We start from the raw sequence: 21869 nt of genomic DNA on the forward strand, positions 1-21869 counted from the left end.
GGGCGATTCTGCGCCGCGCATGCGCAGCGGGTTACTACCGGAAGGATTTCTCCGCTGGGACCAATGTGGCGCCCCCCTGAGGCCTTCTGGAAGCGTCTGACGGAAAGAAGGGCGCAAGTCAGAGTGGGAGAGACCACTAAGCGGAACTCCGAGACACATCATATTCGCAGGGTCCACGGCGCTACAGCGCGAGCAAAAAGAAACGGCGCAAATGCGCGCTGCGAGGTGGGGTGCGCCGCGCCACTCTACAGTGCTGCGCAGCCTGCCACTGGCGATCCTCCCCCCCCCCTGCGTTTCGGGTGGTATCGTCCACTCCGCTGCGCCTGCGTCGGTCCAAGTCCCCGCATGAAGAGTTCCCGCCTGCTCCTCCGAGTCTCGCGGTATCGGCCCCTTGGTGAGTGGCGAGGGCGCTGGCCTGGATAGGCGAGGCAGGGCCCCTCGCTGCGCTGCGCTGCGCTGCGCTGAGCGCGGGACCGGGTCTGTGCCGCCGCCGCCGCCGGTGCACGGCGCGTTGGCCCGGGGACCCTGGGTCAGCCGTGCCCGCCCCTGCAGCGGTGGAGCCTGAAGCGAGGCGCTGGGGGAAGCCGGCTCGGGCTGCTGGTTTTTTCCCTTTATCAAGTCTCTTGAGGCTCTAAGCGCGGAAGTTACAGCCAGAGAGGTGCAGGAGTGGAAGGGGCCTTGCTAGAGCACCCAGCCCTGTCCCCTGCACTGAGGCAGGATCAAGTGTTATCTAGAGCAGCGGTCTCCAAACTTCTTCATGGCGCACCCCTATCAGTAAATATTTTTTGAGCAAGCGCCCCCAATATATGTATATTTATTTATGTATAAATTATATACATGTACTACTGTATTAATATATTAGGTAAATTATAAAACATACTCAAAAATAGAAATTAAAAAACAATGAGCTAAAGATGAAATGCATATTTTTAATTTTTTTTTATTAATCAACGGTACAAAACCCCTTTTTGCTCTCACTAAAAATATTAATGTTGTTTTTAGTGAGAGCAATGTGATTGAATATGCTTTATTATTTTTGAAAATCTTGGTTTAACACTTCGTGATACAGCGGGCGCTCAGGGTGGGGTGCAGGGTCCGGGAGGGCGTTAGGGTGGGGGAGGGTGCTCAGGGCTGGGGCGGGCAGGAGGTGCGGAGCACTTACCTGGGGCAGCTCCTGTTTGGTGTGGGGATGTGCACGTGGCTCTGTGCAGCGCAGCACTCCCCTCCCCCATGGCCGTGATTCTGGGAGCTGCCCCCCACCCCCGGCAGGCAGGGCCACCGGGAACGCAGGGGCTTTAGGGACCCTTAGGCTAAAGGGGGCCCCGGGGCCCGGGCCTGCAGCTCTAAAGCCCCGTTCGGAATGCAGCCCTGCGAGCGCGGGCCGGAGGACTCAGGAGGAGCAGGGGCGGCCGCACAGCCAGCGGCCGGACAGAAGTGGCACTTCTTTCCGGCCACTGGCTGCGTGGCTGCCCCTGTTCCTCCACGGGCCAGAGGACTCAGGGCCCTCCCCCCCTTTTTATTTTTCCTCAGGCGGTGCTCCTCCTGCCGCACCACTCTTTTGCTCCAGCGGCGCTCCTCCTGCTGCGCCCCCCAATTGATCATCTTGTGTACCCCCTGGGGTGTGCACACCCCACTTTGGAGACCAATGATCTAGAGATTGACCCTGACAGGTGTTTGTATAACCTGATTTTAAACACCGCCGTGCCCCCCCCCCCCCCCCGACAGAGATTCCATAACCTCCCTAGGCAATTTGTGGCAGTGCTTAACCACCCTGACAGGTTTTTCATGATGTGTAGCTTATACCTTTGCTGCAGTTTTAGCCTATTATTTGTCCTGTCCTCAGCAGTGAAGGAGAACAGTTTATCACCTTCCTCTTTATAAAACCTTTTACATATTTGCAGACTGGTGTCATGTCCTCCTTCGGTCTTCTCCCGTTGTTTCAATCTTTCATCATAGATCTTGTTTTTTTAGACCTTTAATTTTTGTTGCTCTCCTTTGGACTTTTTTCTTTTTGGGCACATCTTTCCCAAAGTGTGGTGTTTGGAACTGGGTGCAATATTCCAGTTGAGGCCTTACTAGCGCTGTGTGGAGCGGAAGTATTAATTCTTGTTTTGTATATAACACTCCTACTAATATATTCCAGAAGGAGGTTTGCTTTTTTTACAACAATATTACATTGTTGGCTCATATTTAGTTTGTGATCCATTGTAATCCCAAGTATCAGAGGGGTAGCTTTCTTAGTCTGTATCCACAAAAACAATGAGAAGGCACCTTAAAGAAGAAAAGGAGAACTTGTGGCACCTTAGAGACTAACAAATTTATTTGAGCATAAGCTTTCGTGAGCTACCGCTCACTTCATTGGATGCAGCTCACGAAAGCTTATGCTCAAATAAATTTGTTAGTCTCAAAGGTGCCACAAATTCTCCTTTTCTTTTTTGTGAATACAGACTAACACAGCTGCTACTCTGGCACCTTAAAGACTAACATTTATTTGTGCATAAGCTTTCATGGGTAAAAAACCCCCAAAATTTCTGCAAGATTTTTTTTCGAGGCATTTTCCATTTGGGGACAGCTACTGAACTGGTATGACTAAGACACATCTACATTAGAGCCAAAGGTGTAATTCCCAGCTGAATCCAGCTAGCATGCTAAAAATAGCTGTGTAGCCTTGGCCACAGGGGTGGTAGGCTGGGCTAGCCTCCCAGAGTACAAACCTGTTCGAAACAGTAGGCAGGTACTGGAGGAAGCTAGTCTATGCCACCACCTGTGCATCTACACTCCTATTTTTAGCATGCTAGTTGAGTCAGGGCTAGTGCAAGTTTGTCTACACCAGAGGTGAGCAAACTTTTTGGCCTGAGGGCCACATCGGGGTTGCAAAACCATGGAGGGCTGGGTAGGGAAGGCTGTGCCTCCCCAAAAAGCCTAGCCCCTGCCCCCATCTTACTTATTGCCCTCCCACTTACTGCCCCCTCAAACCCCCCCCTGCTCCTTGTCCCCTGACTGCCCCCCTCTGAGACCCCCTCATCCCTCCAGGAACCCACCCCCTATCCAACCCCCCTGCTCCCTGACTGCCTCAACCCGTATCCATACCCCTACCCCCTGACAGGCCCCCTGGGACTCCCACGCCTATCCAACCTCCCCAATCCCTGTCCATCCCCCCTCCCAGAACCTCCGCCTCATCCAACCGCCTCCTGTCCCCTGACTGCCCCCTGGGATCCTTCCGCTTCCCGCCCCCTTACCAGGCCGGAGCCTGCCACACTGCCTGGCAGGAGCTGTGGGCCAGAGCATTGGTGGCACGGTGCAGCAAGCTGAGGCTGTGGGGGAGGGGCCGGGGGTAGCTCCCCTGGCCGAGAGTTCAGGGGCTGGGCAGGATGGTCCTGCAGGCCATAGCTTGCCCAACTCTGGTCTATACCTTTCACACCCTGCCCCTTCCCCCCCTTGAAATTACAACTTCAGTGTAGGCGTGCCATGTGACCGTGTCTGTTATCACGGGATTCTTGCAAACCTTGGTTCGCTAGAGTTCCAAAGCCAATCCATTTGCTACTGAAGTCCAGTAGGATTCTCTCCATTGATTTTAGTGGGAGTAGGATTGAGCCATAGAAACATGCCCAACTTTCTGTATGTGGTTACAGGTTCTGAGGTCTAATTTTTTCCATTTATAACCACGTTAAAAAAATTAAAATCTTGGATAGCAGACCATTGAAAGCAGCTGTGTAGTGACCAGAGGTTTAAAAGCAAACAATATTAGAAAGTATTAAAAACCACACCACCTGAGCATAAATTGTTTAACTAGATGATATTTCCTCACTTTAAATACTACATTGTGCTTTAGTTATTGAACCTCAAAGATGCAATAGCAGAAATAAAAAGGGTTGAAAGGCAGATGGTGAAAATATTCAAAGTGTGGAAAGAGGAAAGATTAGAACTCATTTTAGTGTATACATAACAGAGGTGTATAAAAACAAGATGTGTGGAGATTAATTGGATACTTATGTTTATTGTTTCCTATGATTCCTGAACAGGGAGACATCCACAGAAAATGAAAGGCAACAAATTTGAAATTGATAAAAGGAAATACCATTTTTAATAGATATAATTGTATAGAAATTATTTACAAAGCTCTTACAATCACTAATATTTTGTAGTATTAAAAACTAGATATTAATATAGATGATTACACAAATTGATAACTTTATAGCTATATTGGAAAAGGTTCAGAAAAAGGCAACAAAAATGATTAGGGGTATGGAACGGCTTCTGTATGAAGAGAGATTAATAAGACTGGAAATTTTCAGTTTGGAAAAGAGATGACTAAGGGGAGATATGATTGTGGTCTCTAAAATCATGACTGGTGTAGAGAAAGTAGATAAGGAAGTGTAGTTTACTACTCATAACACAAGAGCTACGGGTCACCAAATGAAATTAATAGGCAGCTGGTTTAAAACAAATAAAAGGAAATATTTCTTCACACAACACACAGTCAACCTGTGGAACTCTTTGCCAGAGAATGTTGTGACGGCCAAGACCATCACAGCGTTCAAAAAAGAACTAGATAAATTCATGGAGGATAGGTCCATCAATGGCTATTAACCAGGGTGGGCAGGAATGGTATCCCTAGCCTCTGTTTGCCAGAAGCTGGGATTGAGCGATAGGGGATGGATCACTTGATGATTACCTGTTCTGTTCATTCCCTCTGGGGCACCTGGCACTGGACACTGTCGGAAGACAGGATACTGGGCTAGATGGACCTTTGGTCTTACCCAGTATGGCTGTTCTTATTTTAAGTCAACAGTAGTTGTTGATTGCGCGGCACTTTTGAAAATTAGGACATTTACTTAAGTGCATGAAAATAGAGTTTAGGCACTTTGGGCACTCGTTTCTAAAAATCTTGGCCACAGATTCTGCAAAGGGCTCATACTTCTATCATGCCATAGCTCTTTTGGCATAAAGCAGCTTGCTCTCAACATCATGTGGTACTGTATCATGAGTGGTAAATGTCACACTTGTATGGATAATGCCTTATGACATGGGGGGAGAGGGGGCCCTCCTGTTTATGTAGGTGTAGCAACATCGTCTCAAAAAAATTGATCAAGATGGAAGCACACCAGTGGGACAATGTGGGGAAGCCTGCACTTTCACTGACTTTGCTATATTTTGTTGCACAATGTAAGACAGGGTTGTCAGGTCAACCTTTCATGAGCACTATGTTCATTTCACATGAAAAATATGATATTTAGCTCTCTAAGATTTTAAAGGTATATTTTGTGTAGAGTGTTAATATGAAATTACAATGAGTTGAAAGAAAAATGATCAGACTTGCATTATTTCTATACAACTGTTTATCTGTGTTCCTTAAGAACGCTTGGCTACCTTTGGATATTAAATAAAGTACGTAAAGAAGAATTTTACATTGAACCATAGGTTTATTAGCAGGCTGTGCACTGCACTGCACTTAACTACTTGATTTTTTAAGTAGAAGAAAACCTGCTCCTTTCATGACTGAAAACAGTTCTATTTTGATGAGAAAACAGCTACTGATACTTTAAAATAAAAATTTTGCAATCATTTTGCACAAGAACAGGTTTTTTGAGTGGAGGTGTTTTCATTTCTCTGTATGTGGGATGTATGTACTTATCTTTTGTTTGTATTAATGGGAGTTAAATATGTAATTTCCCTGTGTTCTGGATGAAAATAGGCTGTGTGCTTCTTAGTATGTATTCCGGGCTCTCCAGTACATTTATGAGGGCCCTAGGTGAGCAAAAAAGTCAATTATGGTAGAAAGAACAGATTTTAAAATTCAGTTATTTTCTGATGATTTTCTCCAAGGCCACTTAATATTTTGTTAATAGGATTTATGAATACATCCCAGCTCAAAAGGAGGTAAGCTTTATATAAAGCGTAGCTTAAGCCTTAGAGATTAGTATGTGATTCTATTATTGTATGCTGTTCACCAGCAAGCTTTTGTCTGTAGAAGTAAATAGATTTGTACTTGGCATTTCAAAGGAGTCATGTTATATATGTTTTTCCCTTTCTTCAGGTACACTTTGTCTGTGTCAAAAGTACTTCAAGGAGAAAGCCATACCCAAGGCATCTTGCATATGAATCTTGATAATGACAACGCAAGAAAAAGAAATTGGGGATTGTTGGTCCCTGGCATTGTTGGTGGGACACTGGTAGTACTGTATACTGTTGCCACTCCATTCATAACTCCAGCACTGAGAAAAATTTGCCTTCCTTTTGTACCTGCAACTTCAATTCAGATTGAAAATGTTTTGAAAATGTTACAGTACAGAAGTGGATCTCTGGTTGACATAGGTAGCGGTGATGGACGTATTGTGAGTTATAAAACTCTGGCTCCTCTAAATTCATGTACATCAAACAGTGTTATAAAAGTCAGCTACTGTAGTAGATATTTTCCATTATGCGCCCCTTTTTCCTGGTATTTGCGAAGGTTCTCTACCCTGTTAAATGTTTTCCTCCCCATCCTATAAAAATTCAGACAAAATCAATTGGACTGTTTTTAAGAGTATATATTACAGACTTCAGAATGTTTGACCCTTATTCAGGAATACCTTTGGGCAAATAATGAAAATAGTATTCGTCAAATAATATGAAAATGTCAAGTTATTTGAATATGTTTGTGAATTTTTTTAATAGTGCATAATGGAAAAAATGTTCATTAACTAATTGATATGGAAAACTTCAAAATGTGTGGAATAAACTATTTGAATATTTGACCAGTTTTATTCAGGAACAAAAAAATATTTACTTTCTTACCCTTTTCTACTTTTCCATACATTTCTAATACAGAATTTTTAAATTTTAGTTTCATATCATTTGAGTCATTTTATTATTTAAAGATACTTGTCAAGTAGTTTAAGTCCTACATATTGCATATCTTGAAAGTTGCTAATTTTGTTACCATATTATTCTCCTGATAAATCTATATTGTGTTTAATTATCTAATCCCCCGCTGAAAAATGAGGGCATGGATGCAAGGCTTTATTTATGTGTGGGATTTGCAGTATATTTTCTTTGTTTAAAAAATTACATGGAGAGCGAGAGGGATTCATGCTACAAATCAATAAATACAGCAGACTTGGGAACAAAATTTATTTTCTTTACTAGATTATTTTGCCCAACTGAGTTCAGTTGGATTACTCATATCAATACACCAAGCAGAATTTAATTCACTATCAAAAGACATTTGCTAAATTATCAGGCAATTTTAAATCTTGGAAATGTATTGTCTAAACTACTTATTAAAAAAAAAAGGGGGAACCTGTTTCAACATCAACTAACGTGCTTGAAGTTATGATAAAATTAACTTTTAAAATTGCATATCCATCTGGCATTACAAGGTATTTTCCTAATTCATAGTAGAGTACTCTGCAACTGCCTGTGTCAAAGAAAGATTACCGGTATATACTTAAAGCGTTCACTGTGGAACTTTCAGTGCTGATAGGTCGCTTTGTATTTTTGATCTTAGGTGAGTGTATGTACGTATATAGTGTTGTTTACTGCTGTGCCCCTGCCCAATTGTACATTTAATTTACAGGTAAGTCACTGAAACTACTTGCATGCTTAAAATTAAGCACATGGATATGTCATGGCAGTATTGGGGCCTTATGCTCTGATCTAGCAAATACGCCTGTGCTTAACTTCACTACAATGGGTAGTTCTATTGATTTCAGTGTGGCTTCTCATGATATTCAAGTTAAGCATTTGTGTGTTTGTTTGCAGATTGGGGCTTTAGTGTTCAAGCAGCGAGAGGTGGATAAACACAACTAATAAAGACATATAACACTCTTCTTTTGGGTTCTGCTGTTAATAAAATTACACTATTCTCTTATGTTTCCTGCAAGCACAATTCTATCATAAATAGTGTCATACTGTAGTTTATTCTGGCCCTGAATGAAGACTACTTTTTCTTTTTGTAGGTGATAGCGGCTGCAAAAGAAGGATTCAAAGCTGTTGGTTATGAATTAAATCCCTGGCTAGTCTGGTACTCCAAATACTGTGCTTGGAGAGAAGGGATGCATCATAATGCCAAATTTTATATTTCAGATTTGTGGAAGGTACGTGTTTTGTGAAAAAGCACTATAGAAATCAAAGTATGCAATAATAATTTCACTGGTGAATTAGAAGTGATCAATTTGAAAACACACAGCTGCAGATAATATAATTATTAAAAAACCTTATGCTAAAATAATGTTAATGTTATACATCTAGCATTCAAAAGTCAGGAAATACCAAAGGTAAAGATGCAAAGCGAATGTGCTCATGCATTATGATGCAGATACTAATTAGATAATCTCACGGTTTCTCAAATAATACCCTATATCATATAATATTTTCTACAACTTTAAATATGCTAATGTATACAAATATATAATTTCTGCAACTTTCACTAGATTATTTTGAATTATTTGAGAATAGTGTGGTATTATGTAATTCATTCATGTGCACAAGGGAAAAGAGTTATGGTTGCACTGGCAAGTTCAACTTTAGCATTTACTGACTTGAGTATGCTACTGTGCAGCCTCAACATTCTCTTACTGCAGAATTTTTTATTTTTTTTTTAAATAATGGAAGCCTCAGGTATTTCTTTTAAGGGAAAGAAAAAAATGAATTTCATAATCTGGAAATATTTTATTAGACACCACTGGAATGTTGTCCCCTATAACGTGCTCTTTCAAGCCCTGATACAGCAAAGTACACAAGCACATGCTAACTATGACTACTCACTAGCTTAAATGCTTTGCTGTTTTTTGGTCCTCGGATATACACCCTTTACAAGGGCTCTTTTGGGGCCCTGATTCACATTTGTGTACTTACTGAATGAGGCTGGGTGCTACAAAGCCCTGCCATGTACAGATCTTGATCCTGCTCTCACTGAAATCAGTGGCAAGGCTATTCTCTGTAATGGTGCAGGATCAGGCCTCAGTGGGCACTGTATAAGGTGTGCATGTTCATATGCAGCTTCCTTATTGTGCCTACATGTCATGTAGCACTATCTTTCATTTTATGTGTGTATATAATATGTGCGCACGTGCACACACACGATTTCTGAACACAGCTGTTTTAAAGCAACAGTGCAGTTTGATTTTTTTCCAAAGCCTCATAATTCGGATGAATCAGAATAATTTTCTATCAGAACACTTCTTAGTGATTAATTTTCTGCAAGATTTCAGCTTATCTACCCCCTGCAGTTTCAGCCATTGAGTGATAAAGAAAAAGAATGGCAAGAATTTTATATAATGGGAAAAGTGTATCCCCCCCCATGTTCAAAAACAGATAAACTGATTTTGAATGAGAGTGTTTTTTTTTTTTAAATCACCTTAAGGCAGAGAACTGACCCAGACATTCCTTCCCAATAATTAAAAACTGCAAAAAGTTTTGAGGGACTCAAAACACAGATTTGGAATAGAACTGGTTAGTCCATTTTAACTCTAGATATGTTGCTAAAGACTTAATTGACAGGTGGCAAAGTTAGGATGTTAAATGAGCAAAGTTTTCCTTAGGGATAAGAACTGCAGTAAAAATGAGTAAACTTGTGCAACTTCTCTGAATTGATTAATATTCTGGAACTTAGGGCCAGAGCCTTGGTGACATTGAAGCAGTTTTGTGCCACTCAGTTGGTGCAAAGCTACCCTGTGTTGCGGAATCCTTGGGCTATGTTGAGCTGGTGTAGTGGCTTCTGTATCATACCATGTCCTTGTCCTTTGTGTAGGAGGCCTGGCTGTGAAAAAGGATGTGAATAAAGGGAAGATGATTATTACTAACATTCCCCTCACTATCCACTCATATTATAAATATTGATCGTCCACAATGATGGTAATATACAATTTTTTTTAATAGGTTAGCTTTTCCCAGTATACAAATGTTGTTGTTTTTGGGGTACCTCAAATGGTAAGTCTTTTTTCATTCTTTCATTGTCTGTATTGTGTTTTATGACCATAATAACAAGACATTCAGCATTGGGATATTTATCTATAAAGTGAGTCCACTTATCAGGACCTTTGACATTCAAGTCTTTGGTTTGACAAAATGCTGATTATAGTTTATAGACATTTAAATAATACAACCTGTTACAATTTGAAACTTCTGCAGAGGATCTAAATCTCAATTGTCTATCTGTTCTTCTGAAATTCCAATTTGTGCACTGTCTCATGAAGTCCAAATTCCACTATAGTTCAGAACCATAATTCTGTGAACTCTTACAAACAGCTTAAATTACTTGAAAAGTTAATGGAATGTTCAAAATTCCATTTTGAAATTGGAATTTGAAATTCCATTTTGAAATTCCAATTTCCATTTTATCATTGAAATTGATCTTTCTACAGATTTTCAGTAAAATAGTTTTCATGGAAGATGAATATTGACTAGTTTCAGCTCGCTTCTGTGGACTTATATGGTAAAGAGCAAAGTATTGAACTTTGATGATGCTCTTTTCAAAAACTGAAAGCACCTCAACAGTTTATCAGTTTGTAGTACTGAAATAGTCTTCAATTACCTTTGTAAAGATTAGTAAGATGGAGTGCTTTTAATATAATTGCTAGTTTGCAGAGCGTACAGGGAAACTGTGTTTCACTTTGAGAAAGCTGTGTATCACCCATAAAATGTCAAGTTCCAGATGAAATTGTATTGCTTTTTAAAATTACTGTGAAAATGGTATTGCAAGAGAGACCACTTTTATGATACCGTAGATGGACTCATTCAAACTTTTAAACTCATTTTTGTTTTTTTCCAAGTGCTATTTGGTTATATTTTTACATTTTCCTTTGAAGGGCAAAAAAATACAATATTTATTCCATTTACATACTTTTATGATAGTAATAAGAGCACTAGCCTTGTATGTGTTATGAATGCACTGAGATATCTCCCTTTCAGTCCCCCATTAATGTTTGTAAGTAGTTTCATTCCTTAGGGCAGGTGACTGTGTGGCATGGAATGTGTGAAGAGTTTATGCCAGAGAAATGCGTTATATGGTCATAGTGTAAAATGGCAATAGTGTGTGATTGACTAGGGGTCCTATAAAGGTAGCCAGCCAGTCAGGCAGCGGCACAGACAGCTGCAGCGGCACAGGAGCTAGCAAACAGAGCTCTAAATAGGGGAGTTTGAGTGGGAGTTCTGTTGGAGGAGAAGGTAGTTGTACTTGGTTTTGTATTTTTAGTATTTGTGTGTGTGTAGGGGCTTTGTGCTGGGAGAGCAGCTGAGCCCTGCTTAGGGGGTGGGGCTTCTGACTAGGGGTCCTATAAAGGTAGCCAGCCAGTCAGGCAGTGGCACAGACAGCTGCAGCGGCACAGGAGCCAGCAAACAGCTCTAAACAGGGGAGTTTGAGTGGGAGTTTGGATTGTGGTGCTTGTTTGGGGTTTGTTTTTGCTGTGGGGGGGTGGTCTTTTTGGTGTGCCTTGTGTTTCCCAGATTAACAGGATTTAGGTGGGAAGGTGATGACAGATATGGAGGCAGCTGTGGGAGTGACTCCTGTAGTGGAAGACACATTGAGGATGACTGGATGTGGAAGCTGTGGTATGTACATGATCCTGGAGGGGGAAACCGGTAAGAGTTTTTTCTGCATGAAATGTTGTGTGATAGAGCTGATGGAGGAAAAGATCCGAGGTTTGGAGATTCAGGTGGAAAGTCTGGTTGAGTTTAGGAAGGGGTTTGAGCAGATGATGGAGCAAAGATATGAGGTATCTGAAGGGAAAAGCTCAGACTCACGGATGGAAGCAGAGCTGGGGAATTTTGAGGGGAGACTGGGTGAGGAAAGTGGTCAGTGGAAACATGTGACTCAAAGAACCAGGCAGAGGAAAAGACGGGCTAGTGAAGGAGAAATAGAGCTTAGGAACAGGTTTGCAGAGTTGGCAAATGAAGAAGGGGCTCAGCAGGTACTTGTTGAAGGTGGAAGGGTAAGGAAGAAGAGAAGAGAGGCTAGTCCTATAAGAAAAGCGGAAGAGTCAAGGGAGACTAGACCAAATATGAGCCCCAGGAGGATACAGGATGGGTTGAAGAAGATTATAAGGGAAAATAGGAATGGAAAGAACTTGCAGCCAGAGGGAACAGGGGAGAGACTGGAGAATAGCACAGTCACCAGGAAAAGGCAGGTCTATGTGATCGGGGACTCTTTATTGAGAAGAATAGACAGGCCTGTAACTAGAGCTGATCCAGAGAATAGAAGGATGTGCTTCCAGGAGCTAAGATACGGGATGTAGACCTGAGGTTGAAAAGGATCCTAAAGGGAGCGGGAAAGAATCCCCTAATTATCCTTCATGTGGGAACAAATGATACGGCTAGATTCTCGCTGGAAAGTATTAAGGGAGACTATGCTAGGCTGGGGAAGACGCTTAAGGAAATTGAGGCTCAGGTGATCTTTAGCGGGATCCTTCCTGTTCCTAGAGAAGGGCAACAAAGGTGTGACAAGATTATGACTGCCAACAGATGGCTTAGGCAGTGGTGTTATAAGGAGGGCTTTGGGATGTATGGCCACTGGGAGGCATTCACGGACAGAGGACAGTTCTCTCGGGATGGACTTCATCTGAGTAGGGAAGGAAATAGACTTCTAGGATCGAGGCTGGCACAACTGATAAAGAGAGCTTTAAACTAGGAATTAGGGGGAGATGGATGGGAGATGTCCAGGAAATCTCCATGCCAGATTTTAGCATTGAGAGGGAAGAAGATGAAGTAAGAATGGATACAGCCGTGGGTAGGAGAATGTATATAAGGAGCGAGGGCGGTGTGGATACTAGTCTAATAGGTTATACTGGCTGTAGAATGACTGTGCCTAATAGGTACAAAATGTGAGCGAGGCCAAACAGCAAAAATTAAGCTGTTTATACAACAATGCGAGGAGCCTAGGTAACAAAATGGGGGAACTAGAGCTACTGGTGCAGGAAGTGAAACCAGATATTATAGGGATAACAGAAACATGGTGGAATAGTAGTCATGACTGGACTACAGGTATTGAAGGGTATGTGCTGTTTAGGAAAGACAGAAACAAAGGTAAAGGTGGTGGAGTAGCATTGTATATCAATGATGAGGTAGAATGTAAAGAAATAAGAAGCGATGCAATGGATAAGACAGAGTCCGTCTGGGCAAAAATTACATTGGGGAAGAAAACTAGTAAAGCCTCTCCTACGATAGTGCTTGGGGTGTGCTATAGACCTCTGGGATCTAATTTGGATATGGATAGAGCCCTTTTTAATGTCTTTAATAAAGTAAATACTAATGGAAACTGCGTGATCATGGGAGACTTTAACTTCCCAGATATAGACTGGAGAACCAGTACTAGTAATAATAATAGGGCTCAGATTTTCCTAGATGCGATAGCTGATGGATTCCTTCATCATGTAGTTGCTGAACCGACTAGAGGGGATGCCATTTTAGATTTAATTTTGGTGAGTAGCAAGGACCTCGTAGAAGAAATGGTTGTAGGGGACAACCTTGGCTCAAGTGATCATGAGCTAATTCAGTTCAAACTAAATGGAAGGATTAACAAAAATAAATCTGCAACTAAAGTTTTTGATTTCAAAAGGGCTGACTTTCAAAAATTAAGGAAATTAGGGAAGTGGATTGGACTGAAGAATTTATGGATCTAAAGGTAGAGGAGGCCTGAGATTACTTTAAATCAAAGCTGCAGAAGCTATCGGAAGCCTGTATCCCAAGAAAGGGGAAAACATTCATAGGAAGGAGTTGTAGACCAAGCTGGATGAGCAAGCATCTTAGACAGGTGATGAAGAAGCAGAAAGCATACAGGGAGTGGAAGATGGGAGGGATCAGCAAGGAAAGCTACCTAATTGACGTCAGAACATGTAGGGATAAAGTGAGACGGGCTAAAAGTCGAGTAGAGTTGGACCTTGCAAAGGGAATTAAAACCAATAGTAAAAGGTTCTATAGCCATATAAATAAGAAAACTAAGAAAGAAGAAGTGGGGCCGCTAAACGCTGAGGATGGAGTGGAGGTTAAAGATAATCTAGGCATGGCCCAATATCTAAACAAATACTTTGCCTCAGTCTTTAATAAGGCTAAAGAGGATCTTGGGGATAATGGTAGCATGACAAATAGGAATGAGGATATAGAGGTAGATATTACAATATCTGAGGTAGAAGCGAAACTGAAACAGCTTAATGGGACTAAATCGGGGGGCCCAGATAATCTTCATCCAAGAATATTAAAGGAATTGGCACCTGAAATTGCAAGCCCATTAGCAAGAATTTTTAATGAATCTGTGAACTCAGGAGTAGTACCGAATGATTGGAGAATTGCTAATATAGTTCCTATTTTTAAGAAAGGAAAAAAAAGTGATCCAGGTAACTACAGGCCAGTTAGTTTGACATCTGTAGTATGCAAGGTCCTGGAAAAAATTTTGAAGGAGAAATTAGTTAAGGACATTGAAGTCAATGGTAAATGGGACAAAATACAACATGGTTTTACAAAAGGTAGATCGTGCCAAACCAACCTAATCTCCTTTTTTGAAAAGATAACAGATTTTTTAGATAAAGGAAATGCAGTGGATCTAATTTACCTAGATTTCAGTAAGGCATTTGATACCGTGCCACATGGGGAATTATTAGTTAAATTGAAGAAGATGGGGATCAATATGAACATCAAAAGGTGGATAAGGAATTGGTTAAAGGGGAGACTGCAACGGGTCCTACTGAAAGGCGAACTGTCAGGTTGGAGGGAGGTTACCAGTGGAGTTCCTCAGGGATCGGTTTTGGGACCAATCTTATTTAATCTTTTTATTACTGACCTTGGCACAAAAAGTGGGAGTGTGCTAATAAAGTTTGCAGATGATACAAAGCTGGGAGGTATTGCCAATTCGGAGAAGGATCGGGATATTATACAGGAGGATCTGGATGACCTTGTAAACTGGAGTAATAGTAATAGGATGAAATTTAATAGTGAGAAGTGTAAGGTTATGCATTTAGGGATTAATAACAAGAATTTTAGTTATAAGCTGGGGACGCATCAATTAGAAGTAACGGAAGAGGAGAAGGACCTTGGAGTATTGGTTGATCATAGGATGACTATGAGCCGCCAATGTGATATGGCTGTGAAAAAAGCTAATGCGGTTTTGGGATGCATCAGGAGAGGCATTTCCAGTAGGGATAAGGAGGTTTTAGTACCATTATACAAGGCACTGGTGAGACCTCACCTAGAATACTGTGTGCAGTTCTGGTCTCCCATGTTTAAAAAGGATGAATTCAAGCTGTAGCAGGTACAGAGAAGGGCTACTAGGATGATCCGAGGAATGGAAAACTTGTCTTATGAAAGGAGACTTAAGGAGCTTGGCTTGTTTAGCCTAACTAAAAGAAGGTTGAGGGGAGATATGATTGCTCTCTATAAATATATCAGAGGGATAAATACAGGAGAGGGAGAGGAATTATTTCAGCTCAGCACCAATGTGGACACAAGAACAAATGGATATAAACTGGCCACCAGGAAGTTTAGACTTGAAATCAGACGAAGGTTTTTAACCATCAGAGGAGTGAAGTTTTGGAATTGCCTCCCAAGGGAAGCAGTGGGGGCAAAAGATCTATCTGGTTTTAAGATTCTACTTGATAAGTTTATGGAGGAGATGGTATGATGGGATAATGGGATTTTGGTAAGTAATTGATCTTTAAATATTCAGGGTAAATAGGCCAAATCCCCTGAGATGGGATATTAGATGGATGGGATCTGAGTTACCCAGGAAAGAATTTTCTGTAGTATCTGGCTGGTGAATCTTGCCCATATGCTCAGGGTTTAGCTGATTGCCATATTTGGGGTCGGGAAGGAATTTTCCTCCAGGGCAGATTGGAGAGGCCCTGGAGGTTTTTCGCCTTCCTCTGTAGCATGGGGCATGGTTGACTTGAGGGAGGCTTCTCTGCTCCTTGAAGTCTTTAAACCATGATTTAAGGACTTCAATAGCTCAGACATGGGTGAGGTTTTTCATAGGAGTGGGTGGGTGAGATTCTGTGGCCTGCGCTGTGCAGGAGGTCAGACTAGATGATCAGAATGGTCCCTTCTGACCTTAGCATCTATGAATCTATTAAAATATTGTTGTAACATAAACAGGGAGTCACAGTAGGAAGCATAATAATACCAACATTCTGTTTTGTTTTCTGTCTTTTTTTTCCTCTTGTAAGGAGTAGGACTAAAGCTTATCTGATTCAGATGCCAACTACAGCACTCTCATTTTGAAAACTGTGTATTTTAAAATGCAGTTTTATTTCTACTTCTGTAGTTGGCATATTGAAGGAAAGTCTACATTATCAAGTGTTCCAACAGTTTTATTGTATGCATTCCCAAGAGACTGGGTAGTCTTTGTTCCAGGAGAGGGCAGTAGATGCCTTTGTTACAGGGATATCTGTAATTACAAAACAAAGTGTTCAATTGCATGATTTTGACAAGACTGTCATGTAGTAATTGTTCTTTGAAGCAGTTAATGTGTGAGGAAATTAGACCACCCTTTCTGAACTGAGTGATATTATGATCACTCTCTGGTTCACTTGCCAGTACAGATATGAATTTGCAATTAGAAATTCTGTAGCCGCATTGCAGAATCTCTCAGGGCAAAGGTGCAGAGGCAGGAAGACTATTTGGCAAATAGGAAGTTAACAGTTGCACAGAAAAATATATGTGAACAAACTGATTAGACATACGTGTTTGGAACAAACTTCAGAATTAGTAGCAGCCTAAGATGAGGTAGATTAGTTATTGTTGTTATCTGATCTAATAAGATAGAAGGAAGAAGCACACCATTTGCGAAAAAAAGAGTATTTTACTTATTTAATCCAATATTGTGGTAGTGTGGGTTTTTTTGTTCGTTAGTTTTGTTTTAAATTCCTCAAGTAATAAAATTTTTTGGTATGATCACAAATGTTGCCATAAATGCAATGGGTCCAAATGTCTGAAGTAAATGCTGAGGGCCTCCTTATGGTTGTGGAATGCCCCCATTGCCTTCAGTATGGTGGTTGTGAGAGCTCAGCCTCAGGACGCTTTGTAATACATATTTACTTATATCTTATTACTTTTAGAAAGGTCAGTTACAATGTTGGCCTAGTTTGAAGCCATAAGCATATTACTTTTTTTCTATTTAATGTCTAAGGCTAACTTACAAAGACAGAGCTTGGATTTATTGACCCACAGGCCACACTGCAATATCTCTGTTCCTACAAGCTTTCTCTGAAGGAGACGGTTGATCAGTATATGTGTGTGGGTGGACTGAAGGGAGAGGCTCTTACCTGTGGTGGTTGGAGATGTTTTGTGGATATTGAGTGGACTGAAAGAAGAGAACTTTGGGATGGGCTGGGGAAATTTTTTTAAACATGTTAATCCAGTGAAAATGTTGTATATATTTTATAATATATTTGTATAGTGCCTATTGCTTTAGTGTCTGTCAGGATGAAGTAAATAAATCTATGAGCATGTGCTGGCACAAAATAAAAATCAGCATCCTTCTATAAAAACCTGAGTATCTAAACAGTCTATGTCTGGGACGTTTATTGTTACTAATAATTTTATGGGTAAATTCCAGTTTATTTTAAGATTACTTTTATATATCTACTTTGTCAGTTGAGGGAGAAAAGTTATAAGTGGGTTACAGTTAATGAATTTATATAACTCTCAAATATAATTATGCCTGATATTATGACAGGTTTCAGAGTAGCAGCCGTGTTAGTCTGTATTCGCAAAAAGAAAAGGAGTACTTGTGGCACCTTAGAGACTAACAAATTTATTAGAGCATAAGCTTTCGTGAGCTACAGCTCACTTCATCGGATGCATTTGAAGTGAGCTGTAGCTCACGAAAGCTTATGCTCTAATAAATTTGTTAGTCTCTAAGGTGCCACAAGTACTCCTTTTCTTTTTGCGAATACAGACTAACACGGCTGCTACTCTGAAACCTAAAGTTATCTTTGTTACATTTTAATTTATTAATGTCATTGCCTCAAGGGAAATATCAATTTTAAACTTTAATTAATATATAAATAGAATTATTATAACAAGTATTCTGCAGCTGTAGAAAAGTTTTTGATAGTGGAAGCTATTTGCAACCTTTGATAACGTTTCTCTAAATTTGTCTTCTGGTCCTAGTGAAAGAATGTCTTATTGTCTGACTGAGGCCACTGATGGCATGGAGAATCCCATATAAAACATTTTTTGTATTTTTGAGAAACTTTGGTTCCTTTTAACAGAATTTTTACTTGTGATTTGTGGCTTTTTAAATTTATTTATATGCATAAATTAGTCGTCTTTGACACAAACATTTTTTTTAGAAATTAAAAAAAATAATTTACAGTAGAGAAAAGGAAATACTTTTTCACACCGCATTACAGCTGGTCTGTAGAGCTCACTGCCACAAGCAGATTTTGAGGCAAAAACCTAAACAGTAAAACTTGGATATGTATAAGCATACCATGAGCCCTTTCCTGAGCCAGGATACAAATTAGAAGGTCTGTGAGCCTTCTTGCTTCAGGTCATAAAGTGGTGAGCATCTGGGGTAAGGACCTTTTAGGTCTAGGTACGTGATGAATCTTTTTCACTTTCCTCTGAGCATCTGGTATAAGTTATTGTTGGAGGTAAAATGACCAATTAGACGAACCATTGGTCTGTTCTCCTCTGGCAAATCCTATTTTCTTTGTCCCTGACTATATACTCGGCTTTCTGCAAGTGGAGGGAAGCTGGATTGAATGGATCTCGGGCCAGAGGGTTGTACATGTAGGGGGAGTTTTGCATATTGGCACTGTGGTACTATGGCAGGGATTAACCTGCACAAGGTGAGAGGGTGGAGCCAAGGGGACTGGCCTCTCTGTAGCATTGTTTCCTCTTCAATCACGGTATTATTCAGTAACTCCACCTTCCAATTCCCACTCCTTTTGATTTGGTCATTAGCCATCAGGGATGCATTAACTTCTCCAAAAGATGCGATGGGGCATGAAGCAGCATAAACTAGCCTCCAAGATGTATGTGGATCATCTGGAACATAATAAAGCTTTAGGGGGATGAAACCACATGAATGTTCAATAGAGCGTCAAACCCCACCACCAGTCCAGTGAGCTGGATGAAACTGAGTCAAAATTTGTGGAGTATCCTGTCCCCCTACACAAGTTTTTCTGTGTAAAGCAGGGGTCGGCAACCTGTCAGAAGTGGTGTGCCGAGTCTTCCTTTATTCACTCTAATTTAAGGTTTTGCATGCCAGTAATACATTTTAATGTTTTTAGAAGGTCTCTTTCTATAATTCTATAATATATAACTAAACTATTGTTGTATGTAAAGTAAATAAGATTTTTAAAATGTTTAAGCTTCATTTAAAATTAAATTAAAATGCAGAGCCCCCTAGACTGGTAGCCCAGGCAGTGCGAGTGCCACTGAAAATCAGCTTGCATGCCGCCTTTAGCCCGCGTGCCATAGGTTGCCAACCCGGGTTAGAGGATTATATAGCTCCCAATAAATGTGATATATAAGTTCTAAAAAGTTATGTAAACTTAAAATGTTCTTGCTCTTACCATTAGTCAGAATAAATTAAAGTCTGTGTTTTGGCTTCATATACTGTGTACCTGCATATCAAAGTTAGCATGTGACCCTGCATCATGGAAGCTGTGTAAGACTGAAACAGGGATCTTCAAGCCTTGGATTAGTTTTGAGTGCCTGAAGTAGTTTCAAGAGGGAACGCTTCTGTCTTGCACACCATCTGAAGGACTTTTGTTGTTGCTCCACAGATGCCACAGTTGGAGAAGAAGCTTGAAGAAGAACTTGATCACAATGCCAGAGTTGTTGCCTGCCGTTTTCCTTTCCCACATTGGATGCCAGATCATACTACTGGAGAAGGAATAGATAAGGTGTGGGCCTATGATTCAAAAGCTTTCAAAGGAAATTTAAAGACACGCTCAGAAACTCTGCAAAAGATGCATCCTTTGTAAGATTTCATGTTAAAAAATGTTGTTGAAGCTAACTTTAAATGGTGACCATCTGATTTGGTTCTTAGTTTACTTAAAGTGGTGGAAGGATAACAATAAGTAACACTGAATGTTTCTTAAACCCATTTAATTGTCAGAATGTCTTGTGGTGTTAAGCAAAACTTCATTGTAGTATTTTAAATGACAGCAAAGTGAAGGACAGTAAAATGTAGACAAGGTATACCATGGAAAAATGCAAAAAAGACTTGTATGCATTGATTACAAGAAGAAACTCAAGAAATTTTGTTAGTATAATTTTTTAAAAATTCAACATGAAAAGTTGTAGGATGCAGACAAGGTTCAGTACTGTTAAGGACACATGTATAAACTAAATGCTCTACTAATATTAAAGTTATTTTTAACTGATTTTGGTCTGCCATATTTTGAGCTCTCAACATTGGTGCTTATAAGCTTATTTATTTATTACTTTTGCGTAGCTAGAAGTGGTTGGCAAGTTGCTTTGCAGAAACAAGTACTGACTTGGAGCCTGAAACTCGAAGTGCAAGACAGTGGAGTCATTTACACATCTATAAAATTAGTGTAAAAGGTTAGCACTCTGATCTGTCGGCGAGTTGCATTTACCTTACTCCCACTTGGACTTCATTGTGCAAGGCAGTGCAGAATCAGGCCCATAGCCCTGGACCTGAACAGCTTGCATTCTGAATTCAGATTGACAAACAAGTGAGGGTCATAGAGAGAAGAGGAAGGACTTGGGTTACAATATCAAGATAACTCAGTAGAGCATATACACATCTTGATGGCCTCGTTAAATTGAATTCACTTATTTGAATGAACTCCTTTTAGGCAAATTGCAGAAATGATGATTTAGGAGAGACTTCTACTGTTATAGGTGTTTGCAAATTATCATGACTTTCCTTACACCAGAGTCACTCTATCTCTGTTGACAAATGAGACAAAACAAAGGATTTAAAGGTGACCTGGGGAAAAAAAATATTTGTCTCCTTTCTGCTGCTTTATCATATATCAAAAAGGCCTGAAAATTCCTCCCCCCTCCCATTTTTGCAAAAGGGCATTTTGGTAGACTGGAGATGTATTGTGAGATCAGAGGAGATTGAAATCTGCAACTGAGAGAGAGAGAATTTTTGTCACACTATTTAGAATTCTTTGAATTTAGTTTGGTGGCACCTTAAAGACTAACAGATTTATTTGGGCATAAGCTTTTGTGGGTAAAAGCCCCACTTCTTCAGATGGATAGAGTGAAAATTACAGATACAGGCATAAATATATATAAATATAAGAGAAAAAAAGTGAATATTGCATACCTGTAATTACAGATATCTGTAATTTTCACTCCATGCATCTGAAGAAGTGGCTTAAATAAATCTGTTAGTCTTTAAGGTGCCACCAGACTCCTCGTCGTTTTTGTGGATACAGACTAACACGGCGCTACCCCTCTGATACTTGAATTTAGTTTGGTTTTATTAATACTGATTTAACTTAAATTCTTGGCAAACACTTGAGAGAAGAGCTTTTTTTGAGAGACTCAGCATTGCTGCATTTTTGAGGCCCAAAAATCTAGTTTTCTAGTCCTTCAGGGTCGGGGAAGGGTTGGAGCCAAACTAGGGAACACAAGATCTGGTATTTCTAATGCAAAAAACCAAGCAGAAGCCTCTCCGACTCTTCCCCAACAAAAATATTCAGGCTTTCTTTGTATATCAGTTACTATGCTCCTTAAACATGATTCTCATCTAGGATCCTATTTCCACCTGTCTATCAGATCACAGTACGGAGCAAAAACTAAGCCAGATAGATTTGCCTTAGGTTTAGTTGAAATAGAATAAAAGTATTCTCTTTTTCTCTTATGGCTTTAGATAAAGAGTTTGAGTTCTGTTTTCCTGTTCCTCCTCTCCATCTTTTAAAATAAATAAATAAATAAAATAATTGCACCCAAAGATGACCGCTATTTCT

General features: G+C 40.4%; 1 protein-coding gene across 6 annotated transcripts; it reads left to right on the forward strand.

Moving 5' to 3' along the window:
* The first annotated feature begins 85 nt into the window (after positions 1-85).
* Positions 86-20306, forward strand: ATPSCKMT (ATP synthase c subunit lysine N-methyltransferase). 6 transcript variants are annotated; one of them, XM_043508473.1, is made up of 5 exons: positions 86-225; positions 6038-6392; positions 7941-8078; positions 9862-9912; positions 19704-20306. In XM_043508473.1, exons 1-5 carry the CDS (start codon positions 212-214, stop codon positions 19902-19904), a joined length of 759 nt encoding a protein of 252 aa, XP_043364408.1. In that variant the 5' UTR covers positions 86-211; the 3' UTR covers positions 19905-20306. The 6 variants fall into 6 exon arrangements, with proteins under 6 accessions (XP_043364408.1, XP_043364409.1, XP_043364410.1 ...); XM_043508474.1 differs by having other exon boundaries at positions 6038-6335; XM_043508475.1 differs by lacking the exon at positions 86-225 and adding an exon at positions 259-394.
* Positions 20307-21869: the final 1563 nt, after the last annotated feature.

This window comes from Dermochelys coriacea, chromosome 2 (assembly GCF_009764565.3).
Source record: "Dermochelys coriacea isolate rDerCor1 chromosome 2, rDerCor1.pri.v4, whole genome shotgun sequence".
Classification (NCBI taxonomy): Eukaryota; Metazoa; Chordata; order Testudines; family Dermochelyidae; genus Dermochelys; species Dermochelys coriacea.

Coding starts and splice junctions, on each gene's coding strand:
- ATPSCKMT (XM_043508471.1), top strand. CDS start 5,855: ATGAATACATCCCAGCTCAAAAGGAG. Junction 5,881..6,037: donor ACATCCCAGCTCAAAAGGAG/GTAAGCTTTATA, acceptor CCCTTTCTTCAG/GTACACTTTGTCTGTGTCAA. Junction 6,393..7,940: donor CATCAAACAGTGTTATAAAA/GTCAGCTACTGT, acceptor TTCTTTTTGTAG/GTGATAGCGGCTGCAAAAGA.